General features: G+C 42.5%; 1 protein-coding gene across 5 annotated transcripts in view; it reads right to left on the bottom strand.

The window, feature by feature from the left end:
- OSMR (oncostatin M receptor) overlaps positions 1–16024 on the bottom strand; it is a 66117-nt gene that overhangs the window by 23757 nt on the left and 26336 nt on the right. For all 5 annotated transcript variants that reach the window (XM_073343814.2, XM_073343816.2, XM_073343812.1 and 2 more), the window contains exons 3-4: positions 13243–13406; positions 4635–4803 (exon numbers count right to left, since the gene is read on the bottom strand). In XM_073343814.2, coding sequence (XP_073199915.1) covers positions 4635–4803; positions 13243–13406 — 333 coding nt within the window. The remainder of the gene's footprint in view (positions 1–4634; positions 4804–13242; positions 13407–16024) is intronic.

The raw sequence follows: 16024 nt of genomic DNA, 5'->3' as shown, positions 1-16024 counted from the left end.
GTGAAGCAAATGGGAGTTCTACCATTGACTGCCATGTGGCCAGGAGTTCACCAAGGGAGCCTAAACCATTGTGGATCTAAGTCCCAGAAGACTTATAATAGAAACCTTGTTATAACCTTAGCTACAGAAAGATTTCTGTGTATTCATATTAAACTAGTACATGAATGCAGAGCCAAATCAACAATCTTGCATTAGGAAAAAAGAAGCATAAAATATAAACTTCAGAGAAACATTAATAACTCTTGATTCTCAGTATTAGTTTATATGAATACTACAGCCTGATGACAGTGAAGCAAGAATCACAGGTGGTTAATTTATGCCCCACATTCACAGAACACACGATGCTGTTACAAATTTTGTGAAATTGTTGAAGTGATTCTGCAGAGTCCAAGAATTATTATGCAACAGCTTCCGAAGAGACACTTTCTTCCTAGAAGAGCCCTAATCAAAGGAACAAGTCAGACTTCAGTGGTAAGGATATTACACCTTCCTTGTTTACTACAGCAGCATTGCCAAGGACATCACGGATATACAATGAAGTAGGACTAAATTTATCCTCAAAGACTAAGGCCTTGTCTACACTGGGACTTTACAGGGCTGCAACTTTCTTGCTCAGGGGTGTGAAAAAACACCCCCCTGAGCACTGCAAGTTTCAGCGCTGTAAAGTGCGAGTGTAGACAGTGCACCAGCGCTGGTAGCTACTCCCCTCGTGGAGCTGGTTTTTTTACGGTGCCACAACTATACAGCCATGTTAAAGCGCTGCTGCAACAGTGCTTTAATGTTGCTAGTGAAGACATGCCCTCAGGCTGTCTCCACACTGCATTTTCATCCTTAAAACTTTTCTTGCTCAAGGGTGTGAAAAAATTATTCCTCTGAGTGACAAAAGTTTTAACCATGAAAAGCGCCGGTATGGACAGCACTTCATCAGTGGAAGACGCTCTCCCACCAACAAAGCTACTGTTCCCCTCGTTGGGGGGTGGTTTTATTTATTTTATTTTATTTTTATATTTGGTATTTATTTTTTATTTTATTTTATTTTGAGCTCTCTCCTGGCAACAAAGAGCAGCTACCGCGTACAACGGCTCAGCTGTAGCTGCACAGCAGTGCCGCTGTAAGGCATGCAGTGTAGACATAGCCTAAGAGATCCTGGAGTTGTACAACTCAATTGCCTTCTAGCCAGGTATAACATTTAATTTACATAACTTTACTGAAACTAAAATTGAACATATTTTAAATACATGATTTAATATAATCTGGATTAACAACATTAAAAGTTTCCTATAAAATAAAAACATCATATAGCGTGCTAATTAACTAATTCAATACTTACATTTCTCATTTCCTTCAGTAGAAACCTTGAAATTAAGAATGCAGGTAAGAAATCTGCCATTCAACCAGATGCTGAAAACAAAACACTCTCGTCTCCTATAGTCTTTTGTTCTTTGATAATAAAAAACACACACTCAAAACATATAAAAGTCCATTTTAAATTTAACTCCATTTATTGTGATCAGAATCCTACTGACCTTATGCATGTGACTAGTCCCAGTGGACACAGGCTGCAAGACTGAGCCCTTTAGAGGAAATTCCATGCACACAAGTTTGTTTTCTAAATAAAGTTAATGAGATCTATACTACTTTTCACAGTTTTACTACTTTTATGCAATGATTGGTGTTAGTGAGCAGGCTGTCTCAGACTTTATACTTTGCAGTTGTACTGTAGTTTTCATCTGAGGATCTCAAAGTGCTATACAAAATGTAATCAATCCTCATTATCTCCTATAAGGAAAGTAAGCCTTGTTCTATCTATCCTACAGTTGGGTAAAGGGAAACACGGGAAGGTGAAGCAATTTTCCAAGGTCACATAGCAAATCAGTGACAGAGCTAGGAAAAGAAGCAAGAGTTCCTGGCTCTACCCAGCAGCTATCTTTCTTCTCTGCTTTTATACAGTAATACTCCTATCTGTTGTTTTAATTTGCGGACTACAGTTTTCCTAATGAGATTAAACAATACTTGGAAGTTCTATCATTTTTCTAGGACATTAAAAACATTTTAACAAATGCACTAAATGACACAATTGTTCAAACCTAGAGGAAACTAGGGTGATAAGTAATAGCTAATGTGAATTTGTCAAAAACAAATAATTCCAAACCAATCTAATTTCCTTCTTTGACAGGTTTAGGGCCTATTCAATAGCGGGGAAGCAATAGATACAATATATAAGGAAGGTTTTTGGCACAGTCCTACATGACATTGTCATAAGCAAACTAGGGACGGTGGTCTAGATTAAATTACTATAAAGTGGATGCACAACTGGCTGAAAAATTATACTCAAAGAGTAGTTTGAAATGGTTTGCTGTTAAGCTGGGAGGATGTATCAAGAGGGGTCCTGCAGAGGTCTGTTCTGGGGCCAGTGCCATTTAGTATTTTCATTAATGATTTAGATAATGAAGTAGAGAGTATATTTACAAAATGTGCAGATGCACCAAGCTGGAAGGGGTTGCGAACACTTCGGAAGACAGGATTAGAATTCAAAATGATCTTGATAAACTGAAGAATTGGTCTGAAATCAACAGGATGAAATTCCATAAAGACAAGTGTGAAATATTTCACTTAGGAAGAAAAGGATCTGGGGGTGATAGTGGATCACAAATTGAATACAAGGTGTCAATGTCACAGAGCATCAAATGTAAGGCACAGGAGGTAACTGTCCCAGCACTGGTCAGTACTGTGTCCAGTTCTGGGCACTACATTTTCAGAAAGATGCGGACAAACTGAAGAGTGTCCAACAAAAAATGGAAAAAGGGCTGGAAAATGTATGAGGAAAAATTGAAAACTGAACATGTTTATTCGAGTCAAGAGAAGGCTGAGGGGAGACCTGATATCTGGTTTCAAATCTGTCATAAAGAGGACAGTGATCAATTGTTCTCCATATCCATTGAAGAAAGGACAAGAAGTAAACATTCTAGTTTGCAATAAGGAAGATTTAGGCTAGATATTACGAAAAACTTTCTAACTATAAGGATGATGATGTTGTTCGTCCTTCGAGTTTGAAGATGACCATGACATCACTGATTGACTTGGTTTCTGTGAACACATGACGGTCTGATCAGGCCAATGATTTAGTTGGGACTGGTCCTGCTCTGGGCAGGGGGTTGGACTAGATGGCCTCCAGAGGTCCCTTCCAATTCTGTTATTCTATGATTCTATGAGCTTTGAACTGTCTGTAGCACACTGAACAAGAGATGCCACTATGGGTTACTTGATTAACAGTGGACATGCTGCTGTTGTGAGATTTATGCTGCTGGCACTTCTGTTCTGCCTCAGTAGTTCTCCTCTGCTCAGACTGGTGCTCCAGTATGGATGAGACTTCTCCAGGTAGAATGATCATGAGCAAGATCTTCCCAAAACTCTGTTGAAATGCCTCAAGGACAACTTCAGGGAGTCTTTGAAACATTTCTTCTGGCGTCCCTGACAGCACTTTCTCTGCTTTAGTTCACCATAAAAGATCTTTGGTAGTCACCCATCTGACATTCTGGTGACATGGCCTACCATCTCAACTGTGACTTTATCAACAGAGTATGGGTGCTTGGAATACCTGCCCATATGAGAATCTCCCTCTCTGGAACCTTGTCGTGCCATCTTATCCTCATCAGTCTCCTCAGACAGCCCATGTGAAAGTGATTCAGCTTCATAACATGGCATCTATACACCATCTAGGTTTTTCATGCATACATCAAAGTTAGAAACATGATAGCTTTGTAGCTCATTATACATGATAGCTCAGTTTTGTTTGTTGACTAATCCCTGTGCACTCCCACACAATTGCACATAGGCCACACTAGCTTTGGCAATTCTGGTGTTGGTTTCACTATCAATATGAACTGCATGTGACAGTGTACTGCTGAGGTAGGTGAACTTGTCCAGTGACTGGAGGGTTTGGCCATGCACTGTGATAATAGGCTCTACATAAGGCTTTCTTGGTACAGGCTGGTACAGCACTTCTGTCTTCTTGATGTTGATTGAGAGACCAAAACTATAAGGATAGCTAAGCACTGGAACATGTTACCTAGGGAGGCTGTGGAATCCTTGCCAATGGAGATTTTAAGGCCAGGTTAGACAAATGCTTTACAGGGATGTGCTAAGTATACTTAATCCTGCCCCAGCACAGTGCTGAGGGGTGGGGCAGGAGGGAAGGCGGAGGACGACTAGATGACCTCATAAGGGCCCTTCCAGTCCCACATTTCTATGGTTCTATGAAACCATGCACACAAGTACAGTAGAACCCCATTTATCTGACCCTCCCTTAACTGGCTCCCTGCATTTACTGAACAAGCAGGACTCCAAGGCCAGAAGCGGGTGATCTCTCCTGTGGCCACTAGATGGCGCTGCAGTATCACATTTTCCCATTCTCTGGTTTATCCGGATTTTTGCTTGTCTGATCTAGCCAGGCCTATCCCAATTAAATCAGATAAACAGGGTTCTGCTGTATTAGCAGTATATTCTAAAATGGTCCATTGATGTTGCATAGCCACTGCTGACATGAACTCCAGTATTTTACTGGCTTTACACTAGCAAATTAAACCACAGCATTAAATCAGCAAGGAAATATTCCAAAGTCTTGCTTTGCTTACCCAGCACAGTCTCCCACTGACTCCAGCGACTCCAGAGTTTAGAGAATCTTTCATCATTCACCATGCTCCTGATTCTTACAGAGTGGGACATGCATTCCAAAGGTAATTCTGAATCCCAACTCCAGTGCAGAGTTTTTTTCAATTTACTGAGAGTTGTGTTATAATACTCCTAAAAACAAACAATAGGTAAGCATGCTATTAAGGCGGAGTGTGGTGAACAAAGACACGTGTAGAATGCTTAGTTTGGAATTAGGTTTAGCTGTTACGACATAAGATAGGCTAATAGGAGTTGCTGTTACCCTGGAATTGACATTCCTGTGTGTGCCCCAGAACTTGACAGTACCACAGTCAGCCATTTTGTATGTTCTGCCAGTGCCAACTGAAAACCAAACATCACATTGCTAGGAATAATCTTAGGCCTTTGTGACACAAGGTCAGACAGCTGCATGCTTGTAGTTTGTTAATCAGAATAATAAAATAGGACAAAAATTATTAAAAGTATGTCAATAGCAACCTGGGTTTAGGTGCCCCTGACATGTTGTTGTTAGGTAAAAATATTTTAAATATTTAAAATAAATTTATTAAAATTTTAAAAATTGGTAACCCAGTAGAGGTTGTTATGCTAACCGACTAGGAGTCACTATAGGTTATGTGCTTTGTTAAAGTTCGCCATAGAAATTAGGCAAAAGTAAATACCTCAGAGCAGTCTGAGGGAGCTTTTCTTCGGGCAAGGAGCTGACAGCTAAACTCCCCATCAGCTGTATGGGGAAAGGGCCCCGGAAACCTGGCTGTTTATCACTCAAAACCATCTCAGATTGTTGGTAACTATATCTGGAATTTCCTAAACCAAGTGTGTGTGTGTATGCTTAATATCTAATAAATAGTAGTTTTAAATAAGAGCATGCTTCCTTATATCAATCATTTATCAGACAGAAGCTCTGTGTTCCTATTAATTTATTCCTAACACAGCCTGAAAAAAAATGGTAAGTTACCACTGTTTTGGGTTCTGAAAACTCCAGGTAATATTGGTGGTGTAACTCCCTAAAGCTCCTTGAAAATCCCAGTTGTAATCCTGCATCTCAGATTTTCAGAAAAATTTGTGTGTAACTATGGACCTCATTTACACATGCATGATTACAGACTTGATTCACAATCATATTGTTTCCACTCCATGCCGGTGCAATTCTACTGAAATCAATTAAGCTATGTCCGCATAAAATCAGAGTCATGCAGTGGTGGATCAGGCCCTGTATGTTCAAAAGCAGTAATTTCACTTTCAGGTGACCAATAGGTTGATTGTGCTTGCAGTTATGCTAATTTGCACACACACCATTCCACGCACAGCTGCACACTTGATAGTTTTCTGATCATCTGGAGGCTTATGTACATCCTCACTCTACACTACTACTATATATATCTGTATTGGTGGAGAATTAATTTTATATTTGACTGTAGTCCTCAGACTGAAAGAGAGCTGAAAGTCCTACAATGGGATGGGGAACAAAAGGCATGGTAGGAAATGGTTTAAAAGATACGGTGGGGCTTTGTAATCTGCAAAAAGTCATTTTAAAATATACTACTGTTGAAAGGATACTTATCTGTCTGACAGGTTTCAGAGTAGCAGCCATGTTAGTCTGTATTCACAAAAAGAAAAGGAGTACTAGTGGCACCTTAGAGACTAACAAATTTATTTGAACATAAGCTTTCGTGAGCTACAGCTCACTTCATTGGATGCATTCAGTGGAAAATACAGTGGGGAGATTTATATACATACAGAACATGAAACAATGAGTGTTACAAGAGTGATCACTTAAGGTGAGCTATTACAAGCAGGAGGGCAGGGGAGGACCTTTTGTAGTGATAATCAAGGTGGGCCATTTCCAGCAGTTGACAAGAAAGTGTGATGAACAGAGGGGGATAGGGAAGGGGGGGAATAAACATGGGGAAATAGTTTTACTTTGTGTAATGACCGATCCACTCCCAGTCTTTATTCAAGCCTAAGTTAATTGTATCCAGTTTGCAAATTAATTCCAATTCAGCAGTCTCTCATTGGAGTCTGTTTTTGAAGTTTTTTTGTTGAAGAATTGCAACTTTTAGGTCCGTAATTGAGTGACCAAAGAGATTGAAGTTGTCAAGGTTCCTCCCCCACTCTGAACTCTAGGGTACAGATGTGGGGACCTGCATGAAAACCTCCTAAGCTTACTTTTACCAGCTTAGGTTAAAACTTCCCCAAGGTTCAAATTAATTTTACCCTTTGCCCTTGGAATTTCCACTGCCACCACCAAACTTTAACTGGGTTTACTGGGAAACATAGTTTGGACACGTCTTTCCCCCAAAAATCCTCCCAACCCTTGCACCCCACTTCCTGGGGAAGGTTTGGTAAAAATCCTCACCAATTTGCATAGGTGACCATAGACCCAAACCCTTGGATCTTAGAACAATGAAAAAGCATTCAGTTTTCTTACAAGACTTTTAATAGAAGTAAAGGAACCACCTCTGTAAAAGAATGGTAGATACCTTACAGGGTAATTAGATTCAAAACATAGAGAATCCCTCTAGGCAAAACCTTAAGTTACAAAAAAGACACACAGACAAGAATAGTCATTCTATTCAGCACAGTTCTTTTATCAGCCATTTAAAGAAATCATAATCTAACACATACCTAGCTAGATTACTTACTTACAGTTCTAAGACTCCATGCCTGTTCTGTCCCCGGCAAAAACAGCATACAGACAGACACAGACCCTTTGTTTCTCTCCCTCCTCCCAGCTTTTGAAAGTATCTTGTCTCCTCATTGGTCGTTTTGGTCAGGTGCCAGCGAGGTTACCTTTAGCTTCTTAACCCTTTACAGGTGAGAGGATTTTTCCTCTGGCCAGGAGGGATTTTAAAGGGGTTTACCCTTCCCTTTATATTTATGACAGAAGTGTTCTCCAACTGGTTTTTGAATGTTATAATTCTTGACGTCTGATTTGTGTCCATTTATTCTTTTATGTAGAGACTGTCCAGTTTGACCAATGTACGTGGCAGATGGGCATTGCTGGCACATGATAGCATATATCATATTGGTAGATGTGCAGGTGAACGAGCCTCTGATAGTGTGGCTTATGTGATTAGGCCCTATGATGGTGTCCCGTGAATAGATATGTGGACACAGTTGGCAACGGGCTTTGTTGCAAGGATAGGTTCCTGGGTTAGTGGAAGGATCTACAACATATCCTGAAGGATGACCCATCACTCTCACAGATCTTGGGAGACAGGCCAGTCCTTGCTTACAGACAGCCCCCCAACCTGAAGCAAATACTCACCAGCAACCACACACCACACAACAGAACCACTAACCCAGGAACCTATCCTTGCAACAAAGCCCGTTGCCAACTGTGTCCACATATCTATTCAGGGGACGTTCTTGTCAAGTGCTGGAAATGGCCCACCTTGATTATCACAACAAAAGGTCTCCCCCTCCCCGCTCTCCTGCTGGTAATAGCTCACCTTAAGTGATCACTCTTGTTAGAGTGTGTATGGTAACACCCATTGTTTCATGTTCTCTATGTATATAAATCTCCCCAGTGTATTTTCCACTGAATGCATCCGATGAAGTGAGCTGTAGCTCATGAAAGTTTATGCTCAAATACATTTGTTAGTCTCTAAGGAGCCACTAGTACTCCCTTTCTTTTTATCTGTCTATGAAAGTCAAGAGGATAGTGACTGTCTAAAATATACAATGGAAAAGACGTTGATGATAGCAAAGAGGTCTTAGGAAATCATTTATACAGAAAGTCAGTAGTTTTAATCCCATATAAAAGGGAATGATAACATACTAGCAAAATTAATGAAGGGCTGGACAGAGGCTGGTTTCTGCCTGGTGGAAGATCCCTTGCAATCTCACTCCCGACACCCTCCTGAGTACAGAGACCATGTGAGGCTATCCCTGCCAGTGCACATAGTGCACAGGAATAGCCCCTGGTGCTTATGACTCAAACTGATTCAAGGACCAGACTAGCCATGCAGGCAAACGTTGCTCTGTTTTCTGAAGGGGCGCGGGGTGCATTTTTCCCAGCATGCTGCAAGTCTGCACAACCCCAGTGCAGGAGCATGGCTCAAGGCCACGACAAAACAACCCCCACACACACACTCCTAATTAAATTGCCTGCTGCAAGTGTACAGTTCAGAACGCTTCTCACTTTTTAAAAACAATAAACTGGGTCCAATCCTCAGCTGGTGTAAATCAGCATAGCTCCACTGACAGCTCTGACTAGGATTAGAATTCACCTATCTCTGTTCATAAGATAACACCTGGGCTTTCGTCAATGGCTTTGCTCCCCAGACTTTTACAATTGATTTCAGTAGTATTTTATGATTTAATGTTAGTTTTTAATTACAGGGAAACTCTTTAGCTTCTGTTCTGAATAGTATGCAAACTGTACTTGCTTCAACGTGAACTATATCACTCATCCACTGTATTATTATGGTACTTACTACTATTTTATTGTAAAGAAGAAAGAACATAAGCTGCTGGTACTGACACACAACAACTGACCAAATGGAGTTTGTATGTTAAGCTTTTACCCTATGCATTGGATACTAGTCATATAAATTCAGCCTACTGACCTGGAATTTACAAGCCTGTCAGTCTTTCGGTGGAAGACAAATCAAGCATACACCATGTTGATTTTGAATCCATCACTTCAATTTCTATGGGAAGTGATAATACCTAATGAGCTCCCATATTCTTCCCTAAATGGTAAATAAATCTAAATAACTATAATGAGTCTATTACTCTTTAAGTAAGGGTGCCACAAATGGCCATTTATTTTATACTGAAACATTAGCTTTATTGCTAGACTAATGGGACGCCATGTCTGTTTCCAAGCACTAGCTATTATCTTAATCAAGGCTATTTGTCCTCTTGGCATTAATCACATTTTTTTCCAAAATGGATCTACAGCCAAAACTCTCTCTTCCTAAGGCCTTGGCTATACTTGCAAGTTAGAGCACATTAAATCAACCCCGGGCGCCCTAACTCCTCAGGTGTCCACACTGGCAAGGCACTTAGAGCGCCCGGACTCTGCAGCTGAAGCGCTCCTGGTAATCCACCTCCACAAGAAGCATAAAGCTTGCTGTGCCCTGGCTGAAACGCCCGGGTGCCAGTGTGGATGATGTGTTGCATTACGGCGCTGTGACTGGCCTTCAGAAACGTCCCATAATTCCTTGAAGTCAAGTGGCCACTCTTGTCATTGTTTTGAACTCCGGCTGCAGGCATGCAGATATCCCCTTTCAAAGCTCCGTGTCTGACACCCGGCCTGCTTATCTGCTCCAGGACAAAGCAAACCATTACTGTGGAATGCTGCTGCTGCTAAGGCAGGCGTGTGGGGGTGGAGGGGGCTGATGTCTGGGTTTCCCCCTGCTGCTGTCTGAACTTACAAGACAGCATGCTGACATACTCTCTGCCCCCCAAAAGTTTCTCCCCCCCATACACACAACACACTCCCTGTCACACTCCACCCTCCCCATTTGAAAAGCACGCTGCAGCCACTTGCACAGTGGGATAGCTACCACAATGCACTGCTCTCTGTGGCGTTACAGAGCTGCTAATGTGGCCACGCCACTGCGCTTGCAGCTGACAGTGTAAACACACGGCAGCACTTTCCCTGCTTCTGTCTCCTGAGGGATGGTTTAACTCCTGGCGCTCTACATCTGCAAGTGTAGCCATGCCCTTAGATGCAAAAGGCCCAAAAGTCAGTTTAGCTTGTGTAAGGTATGAGAGTGATAGCGTTTCATTGGTAAGGAGCATCCTCTGTGCTGCATACACAAATTAGAGAGGTGTAAATGGCAATTTACTGTGAACCATACTCAGCCTGGGAGGCATTTTGCTTCCTTAAAACACAATGGGCAAAATCCTGGCCCTATTTAAGTTCCTGGGAGTTTTGCAATTCTTGCTTTCAGCTGTGTGGACCCTCCCTTCCTCTAGTATAGACTAGTTTTTAACAGGCATGATTCTGTATGTTGCATTCTTGATGTCCTAGCAGATGGGATTTTCAAAAGTATTCAGCATAAGTTCTAATTCTGCTCCCATTGACTTCAACAGAAGCAGAGTTCAATCAACACTGAATGCATCTAAAAATCCCACCCTTTCGGTCTATTCTCCTGGGTAGTGGCTTTCTTGTATAATAAACTGGCCTTGAGAATTAGAACATTCCTCAGATTTTTCTAGGTTTTAACATCTGTGGTTAATATTCTCCCACATTTCAATCAACAGATGGTTTAAAAAAATATATTTAAAAGCCCTACAAACACAGATTTCAAAAATATCACTTTTGTTAAAGCACTTCTGGAGCATATTTGTTTCACACCAGCTTACTAGGTGATTTAACTTGGTCACTTGGAGCATAAGCTTAGCAGCAATTTTAGGCTATTCCCTCTTGATTATGTTGTGACATTCTATACCTTGGGGGAGAGTCCTGTAACCCCCATATTACTCATCTGTATATAATTGTGGGCCGTGTGCAGTATCAGGAAAAGGTTATGATCTGCTGAAACTCATTTTTTTAAATCTAAATGTGTCTATCATTAATGCATATGAAGTTATGAGAATGTGTTGTATGGTTGTCACTAAAATATGCTGTGGGTTTGGGAAGTGCCCAGATACTAGCTCTCCAGAAACAATGAAAAGGGAAGAGGTAACCAGTGCCCGAGTGAGTGCTGAACAGACATCACCAGCCACTGTCCAGCAGAGGAGTTACAATTCAATGACTCACTCACAGGAGACACACCCAGGGATTGCTTCACCTTGTTACTCAGCAATGCCCACCAGACATGCCTGGACTTGTGTTCTCCAAGCACATGGACGTAGGGTATAAAATAGAACACAGGGGTCCCATGCTTCACTTTTCTCCTTCCCCCACCTACGCTGCAAGCAACAAGGGCACTCAGAAGACTGAAGACTTCAACAGAGGAGACTGGCCCAGGTTTAAGGGACAAACCTGTATATTAAGGACTGCAATATCCAGTGGAGTGAGAAAAACTGCTTAATCTGGATGTTGCCCACTCTAATAGGGTTGACAGTTTAGACTGTTTGCTTATATTTTATTTTATTTTGGTAACTAACTGACTTTTGGCTTATCACTTTTATATTCACTTAAAATCTATCTTTTGGAGTTAATACATTTATTTAACTGTTTATCTTTACCAATGAGTTTGCCTGAAGTGTTTGGTAAGGGTGTTTGCTCAGGTTTACAAAGGCTGGTGTATATCCACTTTTCATTGATGAAGTGGTGAACCAATTAATAAATTTGCACAACTCGTCTTGAGCAGTGCAAGACAATATATTCCTGAGGTACAAGGCTGGGAGCTGGCGGGGTTTGGCTGGTGCCTTTCTCTATGTGATTCATGAGTGGCTCTGGGGGCATTCATGCAATCTAGCTGGGTGTGGAGCTCCACATGTTGTTGTGCTGAGTGATCACAGTGCCTGGAGGAGTTTGCTGCTTGTCACTAGCAAAGCATTGTGAGAGACAACCCAGGCTGGAGAGTTAAGGGGGCACAGCAGTCCCGCAGTGCCAGACTTCACCTCGGGGATCCCATCACACATATATTCCCAGTGTGTGTTGATTCTCAGGAAGGCACAGAAAAATATACAAACAATGCAATGCACTGGATTCTGGTAGGTAATGCCTCAGAGGCAGCAGTGGCATCAACTGTTAAGGCCTATGCTTGCTCTTTCCTCGGCATGGAAAACAAGAAGGGCAATAGCCATCTAAAGTAGGTGAGTAGAAGAAAACAGGAATAAAATTCACAAATCAATAGTCAGGCTTGATGGCCTAGCTGTAGTGTGCTCACACACAGGAGACCAAAGCTTGTTTCCCCATTCTAGACTCATGTTTCTTGAGGGAAGCTACGAGAAACTCTAATGGAAATTATGTCTTATCTTTCTTAGCGAGAAGGATAGAGGTTCTAATAAGGGACCCTTAGTATGGAGTTTAGAGCAGTGTGGAGGAGTCCTCAAGGCACCTCATGCACTTGGGAGAAACCTTAGTAATGGACTTAGAACTCAATGATCCTTCTTAATATATTCTGTTTCCATGATCAGACGATGTTTCTATGTTAAACTGAGTGTAGCGCTAGTAAAATATATAGACCAGGGATCAGCAACCTTTGGCACATGGCCCATCAGGGAAATCTGCTGGCGGGCGGGGACAGTTTGTTTACCTGTAGCATCTGCAGGTTTGGCCGATCGCAGCTCCCACTGGCTGCAGTTCGCCATTCCAGGCCAATGGGGGCTGTGGAACGCGGCGGCCAGCACATCCCTCGGCCCACGCCACTTCCTGTACCCCCATTGGCCTGAACCACAGCCAATGGAAGGTGAACCACAGCCAATGGAAGCCATGATTGGCCGAACCTGCGGATGCTACACGTAAACAAACCGTCCCGGCCCGCCAGCAGCTTTCCCTGACAGGCCGCATGCCAAAGGTTGCCAATCCCTGATGTAGACCTTTCTTTTGAAGCCTTGGACATGTCCATGTGACAAAGCTACCTCTACACATCAGAATGTTTGATTTTGATCATATTGATACATGAAGACATTTGAAATATATGTTTTTTAAAAGATACTTACTGTCCAGACAACATTCATTTCTTCAGTTCGACTAACTTGAATGTCAAAAACCATTTCTAGTTCAAACTTGTGGGCGAAGTCACTAACATCCCATTCCACCAACAAACGCTGCAGAGGCAAATTCTTGGAAACTTTAAGGAATGTAGGTGGAAATTCCTGGATTTCTGGAAGAATAAATATGGTTTAAAAATATTAACACTGATGCCTGTTTAACTCCATCAAATTTGTTTGAGCCAGGACAGGCTGTAATACCGGGGCCACTAGAGAAATGGCCTGTCAACATTTTCATCACAAACCTGAGAGTTCAAAAAGCTTCCTTTAGCCTCATTTCAAAATGAACTTAAAAGGACAGCTTTATGAAGACAAAACTGAGCCAAGATTTCCTTCTCATATGGAAAGTCTGACTCCACCTGGCAGCTCGACCAAGCTCCTCAGAGCATACCCCTCTTTTAATCTAATTGACCATACCTGGGCCCAGCCACATATCCCCTCACACTCCCTGAACCTGGGGCATGCAGATGTTGACATTCCTCCTTTCAGGGCGACAGCAAATAATAAATTTAAAAACTACAAACAAATGTGAAACTAGAATGCTGTTGGATACCACCGTGTTTGTTCATGCTGATGTTCTATCTCTTTCCTCCACCCTGTGCCTGCTACGTACTGTACAAACACAGAACAAATAGACAGTCCCTCTCCCAAAGAACTTCTGTTCAAAGTATAAGACAAGAGACAACAGATGGACACGGAGGACATCGATGGGGAAGTACAAGAAAACAAAGTGACAGTATTGCTCAGCATGGCAGACAACGGTTTTAGCACACCAGAAACCTAATTGTTAAGGTTTTTTGGTAGGCTTCATGGCAGAAGAGTTTTAAGGAGAGATTTGAAGGTGGATAATGAATAAGTTTAAGATTTTGTCATGGTTATTTTTAGTAAAAGTCACAGGTAGATCATGGGCAATAAACAAGAATTCATGGAAGCCCGATCCCGGCCTGAGAGGGGGGCGCTGACAGCCCTGGGATGGGAGGGCTGACAGCCCGAGCCCTGCCACCCACCTGGGGGCAGGGGAGGTACACTGATAGCCCAACCCCTGAAGTCACGGAGGTGCCCTCTTTTAAGCCTAATTAGGAGTCAGCGGGCCCCACACAGGTGCATTGGCCTCTTCCCTCATAAAGGGCCAGTGGCACCCTGTGACATTTAGGCACTATCATAATAAAAACAATAATAACTCCACAGATGGGGATGATCTATAAGCGTCATAGCATCTATCTAACATTTATTCTCTGTGAAAGCTGAGAGGGAATTGCCACTGTATTTCAGCCCAGCAATTAGTATATTAGTACTGTCTGGTTGTAAAGAGTTCTAAATGACTAGAAAGTGCTGAGTTTTAGTTAGGTTTCCTACCTCACTACTTTCTCCTTCAGGTTTTTTCATATAAAGAATCATCCTTATTCCCCCCCAACTAACTACTGGGGTCCTTCACCCCCATCTCTTCTTCCTCTGCATCTTGTTTCTGGGCAGTATTATTTGCAAACACAAATTCAACCAGTGACTCACAGGTTTGGAGCAGAGAGATAGGATCTATCTCTTTCTGTCCAAGCTAAAAATCTCAGCTTGTCTGTCTGACATCTCCTCATGGATGTCTAAGCCCACCATGACCAAAGCAGAGCTTTTAATCCCTCCCCTTCCATACTTTCTCCTCTAACCTCATTTCTCAGTCACTGTGGTCAGTGCCACCATCCTCTCTGGATGCATCTGAAGAAGTGAGGTTTTTATCCACAAAAGTTTATGCTCAAATAAATCTGTTAGTCTTTAAGGTGCCACCGGACTCCTTGTTACCATCGTCTCTGTCACTCAGCCTGTGTTCCCGGTAAAGCTGCGGTAAAGCTGCGCACTTGAGTGGCTGCCCTGGAGAGATTTAAGTGCCACCCAGCTGATTAGGAGAGCCCTCACAGCTGGCATCATGTGTTTAGGTACCCCTCCCCCCATGTTGCTCCGTCCTGCAGCTGCTCCCCTGGCTGTGCAGGGGGGGAGGGTGCTGATGTCAGGGTGCCCCCCTGTTCCCCACCCCATCTCCACAGAGCAGGGGAGACCGCCTGACTTGGGACTCAGAGCTGTTGCAGGGAAGGGTTGAGTGGCTGAGTGCCTTTTTTAAAGAGACAGTACATGTTTCTGAGATTTCCCCAGCAGCCACTCACAGTCTCTCTCTCTCCCTCCCTATGTACCCCATCTCCGCGGAGCAGGGGAGGGGAGACAACAGGGCTAAGGACAGAGCCGGAGAGCTTTCAGTGAGTGTCTTAAAGAGACAGCGCAGCGTGTCTCTCAGAAACTTTCCCAGCAGCCAGCACACACACTGTCTCTGTGACATGCACACACTGTGTCACACATTGTCGCTGTCACACACAATCTGTCACACACACACACTGTATCAGTCACAAACTCCGTCATACACTGTCACAGTGTTACAGACACTATCACACACGCACACACACTGTATCAGTCACACATACACTCTCTCTGTGTCAGTGTGTCTCACACACACTGTCACGCACACACACACACTGTCACGCACACAAAAACACAATCTGTCACACACACCTCCCAACACATACTTGTATTGTTGTTGTTGTTACTTCTTGGTACTTCCTGCAATGCACATATATTCTCTGTAATTTAATTCTTTCAAAGTGTGTTATTTTAGTGTTTTGACTGGTCTAGGTATTTCATCATTTTTATTTCTCTTACACTGAAATTTAATTCTTTGAGTAGTGAGTTGTAA

The sequence above is a fragment of the Lepidochelys kempii genome, chromosome 5 (genome assembly GCF_965140285.1).
Source record: "Lepidochelys kempii isolate rLepKem1 chromosome 5, rLepKem1.hap1, whole genome shotgun sequence".
Taxonomy (NCBI): domain Eukaryota; kingdom Metazoa; phylum Chordata; order Testudines; family Cheloniidae; genus Lepidochelys; species Lepidochelys kempii.
Note: the sequence above shows the minus strand (reverse complement) of the source record. Positions and strands in the feature narration are given on the sequence as shown.